Source organism: Glycine max, chromosome 2, assembly GCF_000004515.6.
Source record: "Glycine max cultivar Williams 82 chromosome 2, Glycine_max_v4.0, whole genome shotgun sequence".
In the NCBI taxonomy this organism is placed as follows: Eukaryota; Viridiplantae; Streptophyta; class Magnoliopsida; order Fabales; family Fabaceae; genus Glycine; species Glycine max.
The window spans coordinates 48,145,424-48,168,051 of NC_016089.4; the positions used below are offsets into that span (position 1 = coordinate 48,145,424).

General features: G+C 34.0%; 1 protein-coding gene across 1 annotated transcript; it reads right to left on the minus strand.

Moving 5' to 3' along the window:
- Positions 1 to 1,661: 1,661 nt before the first annotated feature.
- Positions 1,662 to 22,115, minus strand: LOC100808039 (protein CHROMATIN REMODELING 5). Its single transcript, XM_006575569.4, has 31 exons — positions 21,716 to 22,115; positions 19,910 to 20,808; positions 19,711 to 19,769; positions 19,075 to 19,512; positions 17,247 to 17,471; positions 16,962 to 17,045; positions 16,719 to 16,778; positions 16,520 to 16,623; positions 16,240 to 16,291; positions 15,110 to 15,173; positions 13,896 to 13,989; positions 13,740 to 13,827; positions 13,534 to 13,668; positions 11,944 to 12,135; positions 11,788 to 11,855; positions 11,169 to 11,262; positions 10,926 to 11,050; positions 10,764 to 10,827; positions 9,261 to 9,473; positions 7,596 to 7,838; positions 7,412 to 7,522; positions 7,119 to 7,208; positions 6,705 to 6,887; positions 6,528 to 6,608; positions 6,144 to 6,380; positions 5,035 to 5,190; positions 4,755 to 4,932; positions 4,489 to 4,670; positions 3,040 to 3,387; positions 2,871 to 2,964; positions 1,662 to 2,693 (listed from the first exon to the last, which is right to left on the minus strand). The coding sequence occupies exons 2-31, from the start codon at positions 20,670 to 20,672 to the stop codon at positions 2,218 to 2,220; spliced, it is 5,301 nt and encodes a 1,766-aa protein (XP_006575632.1). The 5' UTR covers positions 20,673 to 20,808; positions 21,716 to 22,115; the 3' UTR covers positions 1,662 to 2,217.
- Between the last annotated feature and the right edge of the window lie 513 nt (positions 22,116 to 22,628).

The following is a 22,628-nucleotide window of genomic DNA, read 5'->3' on the forward strand; positions in this document are numbered from 1 at the left end:
TTTGTCGACCAGTCAAATAAACTGTTTAGTTAGTAAAAGAAACTAAAAGCTACCTGATTTGTGAAACATATCCATAATTGAAGTTTTGAATATAATATTGAAGTAGAAATAAGATGGTGTTTTTTGTAAGGTAGAAAAAAAGGTATCACCCAAAAGAATAGCTTCATTCCAAGATTGATTTTATAAAGTTTTATCTCATCAATCAAATTAGAATTAGTATAATGGGTCTGCCAATTTATATATTTATCCATGTCTGCTGCCTCTAGTTGCACTTAATTTCACATACTAAGTTTCAGATAGCTCTCCCCTGGCAAAGAAAAAACTACACTTTTGTTTTTAAAAGTTTACTTATTATTTTTTGTGTTCAATTGTTTCTGTAGGAAAGGTGAGTATAGAGCAAAAAAAAAAATAATTAATGCGAAATACATATTAAGAAGCCACCGACGATTGTTACCTCGTGCTTATTGTATCTCGATAGAGAACATAGAAAGTACAAAAAGGAAAGAAACGTACAAAATCTTGGCGTTTATCGTACAAACTCTACCACAATCATACAAAATCCACTATGGTCATGGTCAAAGATTGGATGTTAATTTGTGATCTGTGGTCAGCTAACCTCAGCCATGGTTGATAGCACGACCATCATGAGTTTACCACGATTGTGGTTCATATGTCAATGCTCTAATTGCATCTTTCTTAGTTCTTTTCTACATGAAAGCTCTTGGACACTTGTTTTGCACAAACTGCAAGTTTTTCAGAAGAAGAAAAAAATGTCAAGATGCATGGATACAACATGAAAAACTCCCACAATATATAAAAATGCATGAACATGTCAAAATGCATGGATACGACGAAGCTTTGCATTACTTACCTAGTTGAGCACCACATGGCTTCCAAAGCATTCATGGTATTCAGTTCAATGTTGATTAGTGTCACCGCAATGTTAGCTCGTCAACGACACCTCGCCTTGAGGTTGTGCTGTTGTCCCAAAACCTTGCGTGGTCTAGTTTTAATTTCCGATTAGATTTAATTTTTGATTCCATATGATTTCATTTTGATTTAGTTGATTTTTATAAGGTTTGTAACAGTGTATAGTTCTCGTTGATTTTTAAATGATACCTTCACGAAAAATAATGGATGGCTTCTGTTCTGCCCTTAACTCTCATTTTATCTTAATAATACATAAACTTTTATCATTGTTTTAATAGGTCATTCTCTTAACTTAATGTTAAATTTATAATTAACAGAGTATTTATATCATTGATTTCAATGAATATCAATGGTTGGTTATTTTTGTATTTAAAATATTACAATCATATAAAATAGTTATTTAATCTACCAATAAAAATAAACTTAAGAACAAAAGGTATGTCCCACTAATTACTGCCTGCAATAACCAATGCATCAAGGACAGAACAGAAGCCATGCATGAACCATTAGAATCCTTCTCTTGATTTCCAGAGACCTGGTCATAGCAAAAGAATAAAACAAGATCCAAGAATAAACTATATTACTAGTTATGATTGTCAAAGATTGACATTTAAATTTAAAGGAAAGGAATAATCCAAAAATCTTAAAAGATGCTGGAACAATCTCAGTCTGGGTACATGCATTCTATGAAATACTGGAATAGCATCAAACTTTAATCAAATGAAAGAAACTTTAGGCCAGAAGCCGAGAAATCACTTTTCATTCACTATTCACCAAGGAAACTCACTTGAAGGAGCTACAAAATCTCGGAAATTAAAGCTATAATTACCACAAAAATCAAATACATTTTTGTCTACATCAGCTAACATAATACTTTATGAAGTGAGTAGTAAAATCCAATAAATTGCAGAATTGACAATGTACAGTTTCCTAAGTATGTCTCTATAGAATTGGGTAAAACTCTTCACTTTTCAAGATGTTCGCCATGTCACTTTGCTTGGTCATCTTCGAAGGAGTAGAAATCAAAAAGGAAAAAGAAACAATTGGCAAGACTAATTTTTCATCTTGCATTAGATCTTTTTGGCTTCAGCCATCTTCAAGGATGCGAATCCCAGTGTAGGGATATTCCTCATATCCGCCAAAACACACCCAAAAGGGATCCCACAAGGTCTTATTCGCATGGGTGGAAGAAAAAAATTCCACAGAATGTACAATAGCTGAAGCTGTATAAATGCAGAGTGAAAGCCAACACTCTTGTAATCAGCCTCTCTAATCCCACCAAGCTGGTTACTTTATACCTGAAGAGAAGCCTTGTCTTGAAGGAAAACCACCAGGTTGTGTCCTATAAGGTTTCTCACTAGCAAAGCGTTTGTCCGACGGCCCAGCACCTAGGATCCCGAGTGAGTTAGGATCAGCAATCCGGACTCCATTACTAACGGTCCTTTGAGGTGGTGGCTGACCCTGGAAGTGATTGTCACTTTCAGTTCTTCTTCTTCGTTTCCATGCCTCGGATTTCCCAGTATTATCAACTGGTTCTGGCATTTGATAGGTAGCCATATTTTTTAATCCTCTTTGCCTCTCCATATGGAAACGGAATGGATTTCCATTTCTGCTAAATGAAACAGATACCGATCCATTTGTGTGAGAGGGGCCAACCTCTGCCTCATCTTGCTCCTGTCTAAGTTTGGAATATATTTGATGAAGCCTCTCCCCTGAAAGATGGGAAAAAGTGGAGACATATTTCCACAGTCGCACGGTCATTCCTGTAAATAAGCATACACAAAAAAAAAATCAACATGTAGTAGAGAATCGTAAAACCCTTAACCAACAACTATCTTATCCTATCCTCTTAAGAGCCAATAGGAGACCAACAACAAAAACAAAAGGATTCCATACACATGAACAAAGCAAAAACCTTTCCAAGAGGAATGAAAACTTACTATCTTGCTTATAGGGTTCCTGTTCATGTTCTAACACAATTTGATCTATCCTTCTCCCAAGAAGTTGTAAATAGTTGCGTATTTTCGAAAGCACCTAAAGGAGGGAAACAGTAAGACATTATTTTTTAAAAACAAGACATACTACAAGGCAAGAAGCCGAAAGACATACCTTTTCCTTTGGAAGATTGGCACTAGTTTGCTGCAACCTGTGAAGACGTTTCAAAGTTTTCATTTCTTCAACCATCACATCTTGACACCATTCCATCCATTTTACCTCCTTAAACTGCTCATATACTTCCTCATTGTCAGACATTTCACCCTCTTCCTTTACTATAGATTCAACCTTCTGGGGTTTCTGAAATCTATCCTTTCTCATTTGGACATTAACAGAACTCGATTTTTTCTTTTTCTCCTGCCCACGTAACAGTGATAAATTAATCATATTTTCTCTCTCTTTCTTGGAAGGCTTCCGTCCAACTCTGCTGTTGGCATTTTTCACACCAAGAACAGCAAGTTCCTATACAACAATAAAATGAAGACATCGTGGTAAGTGACAAACAATGAAGATAGATTCAACAAAGAACGTAGCATCTATCAACAAATGAAGGTCCACAGGAAGAATTAAAAAGGCCTAGTAGGAAAGTAGATCATAAATTGGTGGGTGTGGGTGGGGAATTTTAACATGCACATGAAAAGATTGAGGTATTGCTTCAAATCATCTTTAATCACTGGAATGCATAAAACCAATGATAAAAATGCTCGCATTCACATTCCTTTGGTAGACTAAAAAACAAACAAATTTTGTAAAACAAATGTCTTGGAACATGTTACAGAAATGGATACTAAGAATGCAAGTCAAACAAAATTCAGAGCTGTGCAGGACAATCATTAGCGTGGAAATTAAAGTCCACTAAAAAACTTCGTACCCCATTGCCCAGAGGCTCTTCGCTATGCGAAGGTATGGGGGAGGGATGTTGTACGCAGCCTTACCCTTGCATATGCAAAGAGGCTGTTTCCGGATTCGAACCCATGACCAACAAGTCACCAAGACACAACTTTACCGCTGCACCAGGGCTCGCCCTCGGAAATTAAAGTCCACTAATTGACAAAAATAAACAAGCATGCATGTAAATCATATAGCCCAGATGATAGCAAACACGGCCAGAAATCTACTATTTACGTAAGTATTAAAATATTCTTGATTCTGAATCTGATATCAGTCTGAGATTATACACTCATATATACATTCACTCAACAAAATTCCCTTATACGACTTTTTGTCAACTCTATTCTAACTAATAGCATGCATATTACCCTCAATTCACATCATGACCACTGTACTAACATGTGTGGTTTCTCCACCTCTTATTCTCTTCTTTCTAGTAAATACCTTAGTGATTGGTATATAATACATGTGAAACATTAAATACCAAACAATGTCATGAAGGGTAATTAACATAGAAGAATAGGAAGCATGTAAAAGCATTAGAAACAAAGAAAGAGCAAAGAAGAAGCAAAAAAAATGAAAATTAAAGATCACTTGGAAGATTCGTAAATTGTAAATACAGAAGAAACAAAAGAACATAATGGTGAAATTAGAATTTAGGTAATTGCATACTTGCTCCAAAAGGGCATTAGCACGGTCTTTCAAATTTGGAGCTCGTGGCAAGAAAGTTTCATGGTGTTGAAGTTCTACAGGAGCAATTTTTTTCATAAGGCCAAGTCTTTCATCCAATCTAATCTTTTCCCAATTACCAAACCCATGGTAATGTATTCCAAGAAGTAATCTAGCATCATCAACTGTAAACAAGAAAAATACAATCAGCAAAGCAGCAATTAAATCAAAATAATAATAACACAAATTACATAAGAGGAAACACCTACTTTGATTCCATCCACAACCTTTGGACCAGTTCGATGGTTTGAGATATGACAGAACGCGAAATTGTGCGACAGGATCTTCATATCGACCAATGCGCTTTGCCAAAAGCTGAAGTTGTTGGACACGGGTAAGTAGATCATTTGCCTTCACTGGTACACCAAAAAAATCCAGCAAAGGCCCCTGGATGCAATATTATTACATGTTATAAGCTTCTACAAAAATAAGAATACAAATAACCATTTTAAACCCTATCTGTTATAGGGAACTTATCATTATATTAACCTTTGCATCTAGATTTCCAAGTTCTACTGCTTCTGTACAACCATCAACAAGAGCATTGAAAAGTTCAATCTGTGCTCCAGGTGGAGCTGCCCCAACAGCACCACCAACCTCAGCAGCAATTAAGTCGATTTGGCTCTCATTGCCATATTTCAAAACCTGGCAAATTAATTGGGGATGAACATAAAGCAGCAAAAATTTATTTACTGCTAAAGAAAATAACAAAATGAAGAATATACAAGACATACATGCACAAACAACAAACACAAAAATGATAAGCACAAAACTAGAAAAGCCCCAAGAACAATAAAAAGAAACGGTTATTCATTAACTCAAGGGAGCTCTAAATGCAATGCCAACACAGTACACACCCACTGGCTGACCCACAGAGCAGTACAACAATTAACTCTATCCAACAAAAGGAGCAAGGAAGAGATCTTAGATCCTGGCAAGGAGTAGATCACTCCGTACTTAAACAGAAATTAAAAGAACAAGTACATGTGACCATAAAAAGCATATCATTTCTGTAACAAAAACAGAAAAACTCGAGAAAGCAAACACTTCTGAGTCCATTTTGAGCTTAAGTCCATATGAGTTTTATACAATTCTTGAAGAAAAGAATACCAAATATTAATTGCTTCTGAGTAATGTATATGGAAACACAAATTATATTTTTATATTAAATATACTAGTAAAGGAACAAACTCTAGAATCAGTTAGAAATTCAGTGTCACCTCAAGCTCATAGCTTCATTGGTCCATGCATAAACCAAAAATTTAGCCTGTCCAACAGGCTAAGTAGAATATGAAGAATTAACTATTCAGTTCTATTCTGCTCAGCTACAATTTTGTGGTTCTATCTGAGATTTATAATCTTCCCAGTACAAACTTCTACGTTCTAAAGTTTAAATGCAGATCCTACAGCACCTAGTTAGCTAACTTTTTTCAGAATGGAAGAGAAAAGAGCATGAGAATGAGTGGGATGAAGATCATCAACAATATACTAATATAGGAAATGCTTAGAGGTCTCCAATATAGGAAGATACAAAAAAAGAATAGATTTTGTTCATAGCGAGACAACTCCGAAAATTGTGAGAAGTAATAGAATCTTACTGAACGAGAAAAACGAAGTGCGTCTCTTTTAGATAAATTCCCATATGACCAATTTCTCACTTGGACAGATGCTCCCTCAATCATTGGTACTGCATGAGCAGAATACTCTGCTTTCCGGCGTTTTGGAACTTGCTCAGGTGGTTCAGGTTCCTTCTTTTTTCTTTTATTACTTCTTTCAGATGGATCAACCTCTGCATAGCTTTTAATATTTCTAGCCGATCGAGGAGCAAGAGCTTCCTAAAAGAACCAAGAAAGATAAGGCAAGTAAAAGAAAATCATTTTAAGCATTAAATGAAACAAACATTACATACACAACATTCTTAGAAACTCAACAACATTTTAGAATTTTTTTAAGAATATATCTATAAAAGAACAGGATCAAACCTCTGCTTGAAATACAGCATCAGGCTTTATCCAACGGCTCCAGAAACTTCCATCATCTTCATCATTGCAAAAATTGGCAACCTGTGAAAAGTAAAGAGAAATAAAGATGACAATAACCAAAAAAATCAATTTTTAAACAGAAACAACAAAATTCACAGTACTGTCCACATATCTTGCCTTAAAAGCACCTAATAACTCATTTCCTTGTTCCCCGTCAGTTTCCTTCTCTTCAACCTTCTCTGCTCTTTCAAGAATCTCATCTATATCCATACTTAACAGTCGTTTCTTGCTTTCTTCATCATTTCTTTCTTCTTTAAAAAGCTCCTCTGCTCCGAATCGTAAGATTGCAGACAGCTCATTCTGTCGTTTCAGAAGCAAATGATGGGTACAGTAATTGTGTAATTAAATAAAATAAAAAAAATAAAAAACAAGTCTGCATAAACAAAAACAATTCAATGCAGTCCATAAAATACAAAATAGAAGACAATATCACTGTAGTAGTTTGGTGGTTAGTATCTACAAAAGCATGGCATGATGAAAGCAAGGTAATGAATATTCACAGGAAATTATAGTTTTCCCAAATGTCCTTACTTTGTCAAAATAACTTCCTCCTTTTTTGGCTTCTTTCTTCTCCAGCCTACCCTCTGCATTTAGCTTTTGAATCACCAAGTGGTCCAGAACCTATGGAACACATTCACATGAAAAATGACATAAAATTATTGACCTCAAGGCATGTCAATAAGCAATTGCATGTCTTTTAGGGGAAAAATATATAAAAATATATATTAAACATAAAAATATAGGATGCCAAAGGTGGAGAAAAAGAGATGAAATGAAACAAAAACAGCACCAGATATCTAATGATCTAATGATTTTAAACATACCATTTTCTTCTTAGCACGTTCCAAAATATCTTCCTCAACACTTTTGCTTGTCACAAATCTATAAATGTTAACAACTTCTTGTTGTCCAATTCTATGAGCTCTACTCATTGCCTAAAAAACATAGAAGTAACAGTAAACACCAAATATTTTGTTGATTAATGATAAAATTAAATCAGCTGAATACCTGCAGGTCATTTTGAGGATTCCAATCAGAATCAAATATTATAACAGTGTCTGCTGTAGCAAGATTGATACCCAGACCTCCTGCCCGTGTTGAAAGAAGGAAGCAAAAATCATCACTACCAGGTGCATTGAAATGATCCATTGCTTGTTGTCGAAGCTCAGCTTTTGTACTGCCATCAAGCCTCTGAAATTGAAACCCTCGAAGTGACATATACTCTCCCAGTATATCTAACATCCTAACCATCTGCATTACGCCTCTGTTAAGTTAGTATCATCATAAATTAATCCTTAAAGCATATTTCATTTTTTTCAAAAATTAAAGCAGGCTAGGATGTTTAGGTAAGCATCAATAGTTAGAAGTTATTTATGATCTTCACATCCACCTGTTCATGAATTATGCACAAGAAATAAGTACAAAATCAATAGTGAAAGAATTAAGACTTCAGAGAGACCAGCAATCATCTTTGTTCACCAGAAATCAATAATAGATCAATCAGTATTTTCATCAGCAGTAGGTTTATCCTAATCAATTAAATGAATTTTTGGCTTCAGTTCATAGATTATTAAAAGGATTTGAGTTCTCGAAGAGCAATGTTGACCAAATAATTTCCCTATTTTTTTGGATCTGTAGACAATAAAATTTGTTCACATAAAAAGCTAAACAGTCAGGTAAAAGATAAAAAAAATACTCAACCGTCACCCTTTAACATATGCACATACACAATGTTCAGCATATTGGGGGTGGGGGGACTTAAAACAATTAGACAACAAAATTGATTCACTAGAGCACTTGTACTGTAACATATTTTGAGGAATGGTTTACGCATCAGTAACTGAAGAGTTATTGTAATTGACACTTGACAGCTGATAAATTTTTTTCAATCAAATTTCCTTCCCAAGTTCTATTAGGACAATTAGAAGCATAAGAACAACTTATTCTTTCAACTACCCCTGGTAAAGTAGATAACAAGGGAGCGCAAAAAAACCGATTCGAAACTGAACCTAAATCAAACTGATTTTTACCCAAACTAGTTCGGAAAAAAAGAAGTGCACTGATTTACAAAACCAATTTGATTAACCGAATTGTTTCTACAAAACCAATTCAGTTCCAAATTGTTTCACCTGAAAAATTATTTTCGATTTAAAAAAAAAACAGTTCAGAACTGGTTCATCTGTTGGAACCAATTAAAAACTTGTTCAAAGCCAATTCGGTTTTGAACTAGTTTTCTAAACCAGTTTGACTATTGGATATTAAACTGAACCAGTTAAAACAGTTCGAAACCAGTTTGGTCTGGGTTTTTTACCAATCGGATTTTTGCAGACCCCTAGATAGCAATACCAGCTAAATGAGCATTATTAATACCACCAAGAGACCAAAGGCAGAAATATATAGTTTAATATGATATACATAATTGAAATTTATCCCACACCACTTAGTTTAAGTGAATAATGGCACATAAAAAGTTGATCACACAAACATTCCAGTAAATCATCTTTAAAACAACTGATAGAACATTTTACATTTATTGCAACTGAACAAAAAGTAGATTTCATAGTTGAGCTAAACTACTCAAGAAAAAGTATGATGAAACATTGTTGAGCTAAAAGCTTCCAATTATATCAAGAAGCACATCCAGTAAAGCAGTTTTAATTTTCAACAACAAACCTGAGAGAAAATCAGAACACGATGCTTGGTTTCATGCAATTTAACAAGCAGCTTATCAAGTATGACAAGCTTGCCACTGCTAAAAACAATTCTCTCTAGTTTACTGTTGTCACTACTTCCTGAGTCCCCACCATAGCCATGGTCAGCACTTTCAAACAAGAAGGGATGGTTGCAGCACTTCTTTAATTCCACCACAATATTTAAAAGAGAAACCTGATATTTAGCAGAAAAAGATTAGAGATAATCTTTTAAGAGAAAATAATATAGAAATAAATATACATTATGAAATAAAACTTCTAATAATTTTGTCAGTCCAGATGATAATAAACAGATGCAACATTTCATATATCTTCTCCCTCTTCTTTCTATTCATTTTTGGTGTTTCTTTTATTCATAATATATTCTCCCTCTAATTGAATATATTACCAAAATTTTAAAAAAATGTACCTCAGCTCCTTGATGTGCACATAAACATACCTTATACTGTATTTTTTTCACTTAAATAAAAAAGGAAAAAAGCATAAAGACCCCTTAAACTTTCTCCTATTACATATAAACACCCTAAACTTTAATTTTGTCTCAATTGATCCTTAAACTTTATCTCTTTTGCAAATAGGCACCATGAACTATATTTTCGATTAAAACATTCCTTAAAGTTTACCTCTTTTGCACATAAATACCTAAATTTCAATTTCATCTCAATTAATTATTAAAAATATTATCCTTTCATAAATAATTTCTTATGTTAAACTGAAGTTAATTTACCAACCAAAAAGAAATCTTAAGTGTTTATTTATTTTAATTTCAACAATTTATTAATTTTATTTTTATAAACTTTTTCAAACATTAAAACATAATAAAATATAGAATCAAAAATAAAATATTTTTTTATTAATTTTATTATTACCCCTTATATGTGTGTGTATATATATATATATATCTTCTAAATTCATATTATTTATTATATTTTAAATATGAACAATGAGTTGTAACAAAAAAAATGAATGATTAACATTTAAGATAAATAACTTGAAAAAAAAAATTGTAAAAAGGATAAGTTTTAAAGATCAATTGAAATACAATTGAAGTTCAAGATGTCTATTTACAAAAAGGTTAAAGTTTAAACATCAATCATAATAAATTTAAAGTTTATGGTGTCTATTTGCAAAAGAGGCAAAGTTTGAGGATTAATTGAAACAAAACAAAGTTTAGGGTGTCTATTTGTAAAAGAAGTAAAGTTTAGGGAAATTTAATGTTATTTTCCCGATAAAAATAAGAAAATCATAAATGATAATAATAAACTATACCAACTCTAGCTTGCTACTTTTGACAATCAATGAAGTTTGCATGGTGGAAAGAAACCACGCATCAAGTATAGGCATTTCCTATAATCATCATCACGATGAAAGCATATGATCCATGTATGTTATGAACAGATGAAAGCACATGATCCATGTATGTTATGAACAGATGATTGTTAGAAACACGAGATAGGGATGTAACCTGATTCCCACGAACTCCTTTGTTCAAATTGTGAAAATTACGTTCCAAAATCCACTTATAATACCTAAACGAAGGAATACATCAACAGGAATTTAGAAAGTGAACTTATGATAATAGTATTTTTCCAAAGGAAAAATTTTTCAGAACTAAAATTGCACTTACTGTTTCTGAAGAGGAGACATTTCAACCCTAAGGATACGTTCAATTTTGGGGGGTAATGATTTCTCCACATCTTTGATAACTCTTCGAAGTATGTGAGGTCTCAATTCCATATGCAGATTTGCAAGCTAATATAAAATAATTTATGCACATCAAATTACAGTAAGCCAAAATTCGAGAATCTCTAGATCAAGGAAAATCAAGGAGCAGATTAAAAATGTAAAGGGTATCCATGACAACTTATACCTCATTCTCATTAAAAGAACTCAGATTCTTATAGTTCTGAACAAATTCATCCTTGCTCCTGAACTTGTCCGGATCAAGGAAATGAAGCAAAGCCCTACAAAACAGGGAGGGAGAGGGGAGGCGAATTGTCAAACAAACAAGAAAACCAAAGGAAACAAAATAACAGACAACACACATAATAGAAATCAATTTAATGGACATATAATAAGAAACAATCAATCAAGGGAGTCTCCCAAAAACTACTAAACTGTGGATTTGTGAGCATGCATAAATATACATACTATTTATACAGTAATAAAAAAGCAAAAAACAAGAATAGTAGCACCCTTGCGGGGTAAGACTGAAGGAATGCCATTGATGTAAGCTGCTTTAAATGTTTATTGTAAATGTAAATGATATACAAATAACTCATTATTTACTAGACCACACATCAAGCAGTTAATAATATCATTATATGCATTTTCTGTGGCACCTTCACCAAAAGACAAGAGGAATATTCAGTAAATAACATTTATTAGCACTTATCCATACAACAATATTAATAAATCCATCAAACCCACAAAAGATGTAAGTTTCCTTTTTGAAAAAGTCAAATATTAAAGGAAAATGTTAATGATACCATAGTTCTTCCACACTGTTCTGTAGAGGAGTGCCAGTGATAAGCAATTTGTTCTTGGTGCTAAATTCCTAAAAGATTAGCAAAAAAACAAACCATAAAAAATAAACTCTATCATAAACAATTGCACAAAAATAAATTAAGAGAAATGTTACATACTGAAAGTGTCGTATACAATTGTGCCTCACTATTTTTTAGCCTATGAGCCTCATCCACCATCAGATAATTCCATTTGATCTTGGAGAGAACAGCCTTATCCTTCAAAACTACTTCATATGTAGTCAACAGTGCATTGAATTTTATTGGCTTCCCAGGTTTTTTCTCATTATAAAATTCATATTGTTGACAAACCTGCCACAAAATGTAAAACAAAAATCATATGTAAAAGAAATAAATAAAATAAAAAGCTTGCGGAATTTAGGCTTAAATATGTTTTTGGTCCCTCAAAGTTGGGGTCTATCTTTTTTAGTTTCCCAAATTAAAATTTGCATTATTTAGTCCCTCAAATTTGTGAAATGCTTTTTTAGTCCCTCCTGACTGATTTTTGGCAGTTTGGATGCACAATATGTGACAGTTTTTTATCGCAAGAGGAACTAAAAAATGTAAATTTTAATTTGGGGGACTAAAAAAGACACCCAAAAATTTGATGCACTAAAAACATATTTAAGCCCCAACATACATGTTACACTGTTTGCAGGTATCTTACCATAGAAAACTGTTCAAGTCTAGCCTTTTTTAAACATAATTTAAATTGAAAGAAAAATATCAAAACGACATCCACTTACTAAGCTGAGTATACCTTAAATTTTTGTTTTCATGTAGCAAGAAATAACAAAGCACATCAAAGGGTATTAGAGAAATAAACATCCATGGCAATATAGGAAAAAGGTAATTAAATGCTAGGAAGACAAAAATTGAAGCATGGAAGACTTGACAAAATCCATAAATCATAACTAAAGCTATACCCTGTTCTCCGCAGCTAAATCAGTGTAGGTCCTGAAGGATGATAGAGATTAGGACTAGAAAAAGGTCCTAAAAGATGGGTGCATAGTGTCTTACACACATGATTAAGCATTGAAAGCAGTAATTCAAAACTTGAACAACTTTAAGAAAATCACATCCATTAATTGCTCATGACTAGATTTAAGATCCCTATTACAGAGTCATGACCACAGTTGACAGCAACTCATAATGATCATAATAAGAAAGATGGAGATTAGGGTGACCATGAAAAAAAGTCCATATTCTAAACGAGTATTACCCGTATCCTCTACCATAATAAAATGATCACAAAGACAAGACAAAAAAAGTAAACAGCATAGAACAAGTACAATTCAGTAAGAGCTTTCTATGGTACAAACCCAAGCTAAACTACCCCCCCCCCCCTTTCCAAATTCATTTGTTCACATATTATTTTCTGTATAATGCTTGTTCTTAAACAATAGCGAAGGACCATGCTAACATCAGCACAAAAAGACCAGAGATGTAGGACATATAAGCTGAGTTAACATCTTAAGGACTGATGAAGTAACTTGTTAGGGACTACATCCTGCACTTATCACATTCAGCATATGTATCTACCATCTAAAAAGACAAGCTGCTGAAATGTTCTACATATCAGACAGAAAACTTCACTCACATGTAGTCTGTATTCTAATGAAAATAAAAGTTGCTGAAATATGTTATATATCTGACAGATTTTATCCTTTCATTTACACATTAACCAAAAACTCAAGAGAAATGTCTCACCTCTCGACTTGCACGAGTACCTACATATATGATAATATTCATATCAGGAAGCCACTTCCTGAATTCTTTGGCCCAATTTGATAAAGTGGACAATGGAACAACTACAAGAAAAGGACCATGGATTTGCTGGGCATTCTGTGCAAGGAACAAAAGCGCATGTATTATTACATTGCAAGGGCAAGTGTAATCAAATAGAGATACTATACCTGTAGAAAACCAAGCATCGATACTGACTGAACAGTTTTTCCAAGGCCCATTTCATCAGCTAAAATGACATTTGTATCATTTCTCCAACTGCCATACACAGATTTAGAACACCAAAAAATTAAAATGTACCTTGACAAATATACAGATATGCATACCTGTTAACAAGAAAATTCAGACCCTCAAGTTGATAATCACGGAGCTCTCCACCCTTCAACCATTCAGGTTGTTTCTCAAGCTTCCGCAAACTTGCTAAACATCACAACCAAATATTAAAATCAGAACTTAGGTAGATAATATCATTATATTCCGTACATGAAATAATGAACCAAAATATTCTTTATATGGTATTAAAAATATTAAAATAACCATAGAACCAAAAAGGAAATAGGCTTCAGAAGGCAGGAATTACAAACAAAAGGAAACTATCAAATAATTCTCAATCACCCCCCCCCTCCCAAAATCAACTTTCTCAAATTTAAGCCTAAGTAATGATAAAATGCAATTTTAGAATGGACAGATCAAAGTTAATTGTTAATAATCTGATATATTATTATAAATAAGACACGTCATCTTTTCCCAGAAACAGAAAAAATGAAAAAAAAAAAAGTCAAATTGTCTAAGAAAGTCTAATACAATGTTAAAATTACATAAGAACATGTAAAATAAAATGGTGGGACATAAATCACTAAAGAAATTTAGACCTATATCTATAAGGTTTTCTCAACTACAAAGTTTATCTTTAATGTAATCAATTAAAAATTGTAGTTTTGCATATTAAAAATTATGTTAATAATCTACAGTAATACTGTATAAATTTTCCTTGATAAAGCAATTTTATTAAAAAAAAAAAGAAAGAGAGAGAGAGAATGGTCAAAAGCAATAGATGACAGATTCTCCTAAAAGATTTCACAATATAAAACTAGTAAAAAGTCACACCTAGAGTCTAATGTCTTTCCAAAGAAATACGGAATTCATACAAAAAAAAAAGGTCAATCATGTCCCAGTCTGCTCCCATGTTTAATAGAGAAGACATGCTATTAAAACAATGAACCTAATTTGAAATAGAATCCAGTAAATCAAGACTGAGAAGTCCCTCATGATATGAACAAAACAGAAGTGGATTTCCGGTACACTAAACAAATTATAGTTATACAACACAATTGGTAAAGGTGTACCAAATACTGTAGGTCTTTAGTTTTGTAATTTAATGCCAAGAACTTAAGAAAATATATTGTTGTAGATAAATGATAATAACACAAGTTTACCACACCAGCAACCACGTCAAGTGCATACACAGAATCTGTGGAAATGTTCTAGGTTTTATCGAAAAAAGATCATTGTCCATAAACAAGCCAAGGAGTCTACCAACCTTTGCTCTTCTTACGCTGAGAATCTACCATCTTTCCTTGAACTGCCATAGCAGCCTCACGAGCCTGTTCAAATATGGCAGAACAAAAAGTTCACTGTAAGATAAATAGATAATATACAAATTATTATATATAAATCTTACTAACATGTATGCATTGCACAGCACTGATAAACATAAATACAACAACCAAGCCTAGTCTACTCCCAGTGGGTTCAGACTTCAGATGTGAAACTCCCAAAACAACCCTAGGGGATAACCATTCTTAGCACTGCTCTCACCCAAGCATGCACAGCACCAGAAGTTTAATTCAATTGAAGACAGAAATACAGGAGAAAAAATACACACTGACCAAGAACATTAAAAGGAAAATCCAACATAAGAGAACATAGATCCTGTCGTGAAAAGTCAAAGAAGAAAAAAGGAAAGTTCCAATGAAACAAGACGAACATCTGTACTGATCCAAATCCCTACTAATAAAGGCTCAGAGCATGGGTGTTCTTGACACAAGGGGAACTACCTGTTTATCAGTTCAAAGGATGTGCCATTAAGTGTTCAATAAAAAAGCATGGACACTCGAGAAAAACCAGCCAATACATGGATAGTATCTGACACATACAAATGTTGGATCTAGTTGTACAGTTATCAAGAATGTATCCTGTATTTCTGAAGCTTATTATTTTGGCCACGGACAGTCTAAGATAGTTTAACTCAGCTCAGTAAAGATAAAGACTAGACCATAGAAAAGCAAACAGTCAAATCTGAAAACCAAGGAATAAAAAACTACATGAAATTCTATCTTCGGTCATTTGAGATGACTCCAAGAGCATCTATTGAATGTTAGTTGTATCCCGCATCCTATTTTTTTAAACCAATCATGTCCTCATATCCACTCAGTATCGATACTCATACAGTCATACCCATATTCACAAACATAATTGTGTCCATGTGTCGTGCTTCTATGTTCAACAACAAATCTCTCTCTCCTTTAGCCATGCCATCTTAATTTGCACAAAGCCCAAATACAAGCCAGATAGCTGGATAATAACTTCCATAAGAAGAATGACTATAGCCGAATAACAAGCTTCTCAAAACCAATATGATAATGAGAATACAGTGAAATAGAGACCTACCTTGTACTCATCAATAGCATGTTGAGCAAAAGCAATATCAATGTCCTTTTCCCTAGTACATCAAAAGTGACAAATTGCATAGAATCATTAAGACAGAATAGATGTCTAATAACAGAGAATACTACCACCATACTTGCTAAATAAGGATCTAAAAGTTTAAAACTTAGTGTACACAATGCTTAGAGATAAATTCATCCTCCTCTCTAACATGAAGACACTCGATGCACAGAAAATGAAACAAAAAAAATAAGTAAATCATTACTAAATTTTTATAGTGTACCAGGTCGCTTCAGCATAAGATAGTCCTTGCCACTTGACCAAGTATTCTGGAATAACATTGCCAGAATTATCGTTGCTGATCCTATCTGCAATTATTCTTTCCACCTGAAAATGCAATAAACAATCCAATTAGCGATTAGCTATACATCAGAGAAAACAAGACCAAAGTAATGAAAATATTGGAATGCAGGAAAGCAAACCTGACTGTTCTGTTTGATAATATCTAAATCCATCTCCTTACTAACATCATTGACCTCAATCTGCATACAGGAACAACCAAACAAGAAATGATTAAAAAAACACAAATAATATCAATGTTCTTTTTCCAGATAAACTAATTCCTCCAAATAAATTTCCACAAAAACTTATGCAGTATTCATAGCCTCCAGACCTATTAAATAAACCAGAACATCTAAACTGATTGGCTGAACTCAAATAATTACCTCCTCTCTTGAGATTGTCCTCCTGTACCTGATGTCTTCCATTATTTTCTTTGTATAATTCAAAACCTTCTTAAAACCACTGAGCTGCAATCTCACAGAGACAGAATGTATTAATTTCGGCCAGAAAAAAAAAAAACAAACAAACTCAACATGTGGAACAGTAAAACAGCCAAACAATAAGAAGCAGGATTGTTATAATAAAAAACAGAGACAGACAGAAAGACAATAATAACAGTGTATCCATCATTAATGCATAATAAACAATAATAATAAATATCATCATACATTTTGAAGCTCAGCAAAAGACTTCCACTGACAGTGCAAATGTGACTGCCCTTTCCATTTTATCAAAAATTCAATCTCATTCCAATCAATTTCCGAATCAAACAAGTGACTCATTAAAACAGGCTCTGTTGATCTATTATTCCTTTGAGCATCTTCAGCCATGCCCTTTGGCTGATGCCAGAGCACCTTTTCAATGGAGTCACCATCGTCCTCTTCAATTTCTTCCTGAAGAACGCTTAAAAGAATCACATTAGTAGAAATAAAAAGTATAAATTAAGTAAATAGGAGGTATCGTAATAACATATCATACTCCCACCAGAAAGTCATTCCCATATAAATAAAAATCTTAATAGCCTTATAAAATTATGATTGCTAGATTAAAGTAGGCTGATCCTTTTGATAGATATAATGAACTAGAATTAAAGAAGGTGCCTACAAAAAATGAAATATATCCACTCTGTACTAACAAATCTATTATCCTTCCAGAGAGATAGAATGGGAAATCTCAAACATCAAAACCAATGCAACTGAAATTACCATCTTGCATGTTTAGCTTAAACTCTGCCAAGCAATCAGCAAACCTCATACCTGAGATCTCTCCACCACCACCACACCAAAAGTAAAGAATAGAACAGCTGGCACAAATTACAAACATAAGCTAATGGTCTCCACCAACTAAGTGGTCATCTACCACTCTCTTAAAACAAAATATCCAATTTCATAAGCTTTCTTCAAGCCAATAATCATTCTCTGATCTCTCACTTAAAGACAATACACAAAGGATAAAAGGCATCACCTCCCTACCTATATCCTTAAAAATTCTCAATTTTCTGAATTGTGATTTAACACAAGACTTGAGTGGATTTATTCCAATTCTCCTCAGTAAAACACCCTATAAATTTAATAATCCTATCTCTTATGCATGATAGTTCATGCTATAAATAATGAAAATTTAAAAGAAACACCAAAATAATAGATAACTAAATAATCATCAGTTCATCACAACATAATTTCATTTTCTATTTTTTTCCCATCACATTGAAACTGAAACAGAGGAATAGAAAATACATTATTTTCAGATTTCAAGTGCATTCATTCAAACCCTACACTTCCTACGAAACATATTAATCTGAACTTTAAATCATGCAATCCCACATCCCCTCGCCCCCAAAAAAATAAAAAACACAACTAGTTACAGATATAAAAAATATTGGGGCAACTTTTTTGTGATCGTTGATGTATCCAAATTTGGAGCCAACCTTCACCTAGTGTGATAAGCCTTTGTTGTAATTGATGTATCCTAATTTGGAACAGTTTTAGCAGGTTAGGTTTAAAATGGTGATGGTAAAAAGTAGGTGAAAATTTCTGGGAACTACACAGTTGTGCAGCCCATTCATGTACTTGGTTTTAGGGGTGTCTCTCTACTCTGCAGCTTAATTTCATTTAGGATTGACCTTTTGGCTCCACTTTAGGCTACTCAAATCCAATGGTTGTTTCAATGGAGTTGTCACTTCCCTCTCTTCTTTCTAATAAATAAATCTTTTTTGTCATCAAATATATGTAAAACCTATCCTTGTTAAATAAAACCACAACTTCCTCGTAACATACTACCAATTTTTTTAATCAATAAGAAGAAAAAAATGTCTAACCAGTAGTCATTTGCAATGCAAGTGAAAACAGCCTATGGAACCCATGTTATCCGAAGTGACATGATGATTTGAGTCTTATATGTGAGAATCAATATTTAACATTTAATTTTAGTAGATAAATAAACCCCAACAGATAGGAGGTAGAAACCATGCTCAGATGTGTATAATGAAAGCTGTACCTTTTGGGACTTTTTCTTTTTCGCTTCATCAGCTTCTTCACTCTCTTCACTTTCAACATATGATACCTTCCTAACCGTCCTACTAGAAGTGCGAACCTCACTGTTGCGCGAAGAAAAGCCTGTGGCTGCAGACGAGCGACCATTGTTCTTGCGGACATGAACACTCCGCTTTTTTGTGCTTTTGAAATCCTCATCACCATCACTGTCGGAATCCTCCGTTGTTGACTCGTTGTCCTCAAAAGACGATTTAACTCTTCTTTGTCGACCAGATGCAGCATACACTTTACGTTCTCTGGTAGATTTTATGTTTTGTCCAATCTTACCTCGTTGCCTTCCTTTAGGTCTTTTAGCATAGAAAGGTTCATCATCATCGGAGACAACTATATTTGCGTCACTGTCATCATCTTCATCCGAGCCTTCACCTTCCCAATCTTTATCCTGTAACATAACAACAGTTAAACCATTTGATATTCAGAAAAAAAAAACCCAGAAAACCAAGACATTATATTAACTTCAAAAGTCAAAACTAACAGTAAAGCAAAATTTGTCCTCTAATGAACATATACAGCCCCTTACTAGATAAAAGACCATAAACGAAATAAAATTCAGCAACAACAATAACCACAAATAAACGACCTTGTTTGCAGCATGACCACTTGTGGCGGGCTCAAAGTCTGCATCATCAGGATCATCTTCTGCACGATGTTAACATTAAAAAATCACAGGATTTCATCACTAATCAGAACTCGGTAATAAGGGCTAAACATTAGCTAATTTAAAAGCAGTACTCCATACTTAAGAAACAATCTTTATATAAATAAAACGTTCAACATACCATCTGCTTCATCCTCTTCTTCATAATCAGCATCATCACCATCATTATCATTATCACCATCATCATCATCTTCATCCTCACCATCATTATCTTCAACATCATCTGAAAACCTCAAATTCCTATGCAAAGTTCTATTTGCAGAGGTCGACATCCGTTGTGGCCATGAATTCGATCCAGTGGGCTTTTTGATCCCACCATAATGCAATGAGTCACTTTGCTCTTCCCCATCCTGCTCATAATACTCATCAGACAACATCTCTTCAGCAGGAACATCAGAGTGACCTCTTGGACCTTTTCCTGCCTCCTTTTGTCCATCATCATCATCTGAGTCTAATCTTCCCGCTCTTCCATCCAATGAATTATCTTCAGACCCATCTGCATTTCTATAATCTGATCCACTTTTTGATTCCTGCCCAGATTCAGAACCATTTTGAGGGTCCATTTGCCCACAGTCCTTCCAAAATGTTGAACCCCACCTTCCGACCATAGCTGTTTTACTACCAGTAGTCTGCAAGTTTGATTCTTTCACAGCATCTCCATCATCAGCTGTTGCCTCAGTTTGCAGTCTACTGGAACCATCTGGTTCGCCATCACTATCATACTGTGCCTCCATGTTCATATCAAATTCCTTCTCACTAGAAGTTGCATCAGTACAATCATTACCTACTGATCTATGAACTCTATTAGCATTCTGTCCTTGGCTTTTATCTTCCATGACACCATGTGAGACTGTATCATTTGAAAAGTTCCTAAAGAAAGCCATCCTGTAACATATGACTAACTTGCTATTATCTTTACTTCACTCTCCAGACTGTCGATATGACTAATCATAATATAAAAAAGAGTGACAAAAATCAAGTGCTGCTTCAGTTATCCTCTGTCTCCCCAGTCCCCAAGACCTAAAAAACAAAGAGTGATATACGGTCAGTAAGATCCTGAATGATGCTCAGCTCATGCCATTGATCAGACATTGATGATATAAATATAATACAAAAGAATGCAAGTTAAATTAAATAACAAAATAGAATCCCGTATTACAACCATCCAGCAAGTTAGAGAGGACTTAGAGGAAAAGCATCAAACCAATTTACATCTTCTGCATTACTTCTACAAATACATACTTACAAAACCACCAAGCAAGCTTAGCTCTTAATAGACAAGTTAGCAGGTTCAAGTGTTCAATCATCAGTGACTCCATAGAGTTGCAATTCCTTTACAAACCACTGGTTAATAAGTGAGTTAAAATTCCCATGCTATTTATTTGCTCACATTTTCTAGCAAATGTGCAACTTGAAATGAAATAAGAAAACCATGCTCCAGGTTCAATTCTAGCGGAACTTGTACAAGGCATGGCAAATTCGATTTCAGCTTCAAATTCTAGGTTAAAAACAGTCCTATATGCATTATCCTAAGTTCACGAATGAACCACATTGATCAAGGAGTGTAAGCACTGCTTCAAACGAGTGCCTAGTTTAACGGTCAAAACTGAATTCCGTTAAGACTCGTATTTCGACAAAATCGAATTTCAACACCGTGCAATGCACAAAATCATCAGCATCATATCAAAAACAAGTTAATCTCCGAAAAGCAACGGCAAAACCGAATCGAAAGGGAGAAAGCAACGGATCGAGCAGCAAACTGAACGAAGCTCGTCACTAAAACCCTTAAGGCTTGCAGAGCGCGACCTTCGGAACAAAAAACAAACCTAAATCCGAAATCGGAACCCTAATTCCGAAACTGAATCACTACGCAATGAGCGAATCCATGAACCGATGATGCAAGCAAGAGCGAGCGAGCGACTCTCACCTTTCCACGTGCAGAGAGCGGAACAGTTCCGGCAATTTGGTTCAAACGGAAGGAACCGCGACAAGCAACGATGCACAGGTTAATAATCGTGCGCGCTCCTCCTCCAATAAGGACTCACCGGAAACAGAATCGCCGGCTGCGAATATCAAAAGAAGAGAAGGTAGGAAAGAAAAAGGACAGAAGAATCGGTTGATGTTTGAGGAATCGCGTTAAAGCGAGATTCGAATGAAGGAGCAGCGGCGGCAGAGATACGCCGAGCGCCGCAGCGGCGGCGGGTTGTAACTTCCGATTTAGAGAGTAAAACGACGAAGCGATTTGGATTAAAGGACGATGATATTCAGATGAAAAGGGGGAAAGAGAGTTTTTGTTGCCCTTTTTATTTTCCTCTAGAGAGAGACACACGGAGAAAATGATATATTAATAAGGTGAGGAAAAAAAAAAAAAAATCATTTGAGAAACGTTTTTATTTACACTCTTTTTTTTTTTTTTTTTAATTTCTGCTGCCTCATGAGTCATGGTGGCATTGGCTCTTGAGTGTAACCAACTATACGAGTCCACGTGGCGATGATGTTGTGTGATCCTTCAATTAAACGGTTAAGGTAAATTTATATTTATTTCTCAATAATTCTAAATTTTTTTATAACTATTTATTATTAATTTAATAAATTTTTATAGTAAATATTAATTGAGTTTAATATTTACAAGAGATTAAATATAATTTTATTTTTGTTTAACATTTTCTTTATAAAATATTAATGTTTAAATTTTAATCAACAACCTAGTTTGTGGAATGTAAAGTTAAATATTTATTGTTTACATAAAATTAAATTGAAAATAAAAAATATTTTAAAAATATATTAAATTATAGTTAAAATTTGTAATAAATAATTTTTTATATTTCAAATTTATGATA

Coding starts and splice junctions, on each gene's coding strand:
- LOC100808039 (XM_006575569.4), bottom strand. CDS start 20,672: ATGGCTTTCTTTAGGAACTTTTCAAATGATACAGTCTCACATGGTGTC. Junction 13,669..13,739: donor CGATGCTTGGTTTTCTACAG/GTATAGTATCTC, acceptor TTCCTTGCACAG/AATGCCCAGCAAATCCATGG. Junction 11,051..11,168: donor GTTCTTTTAATGAGAATGAG/GTATAAGTTGTC, acceptor ATTTTATATTAG/CTTGCAAATCTGCATATGGA.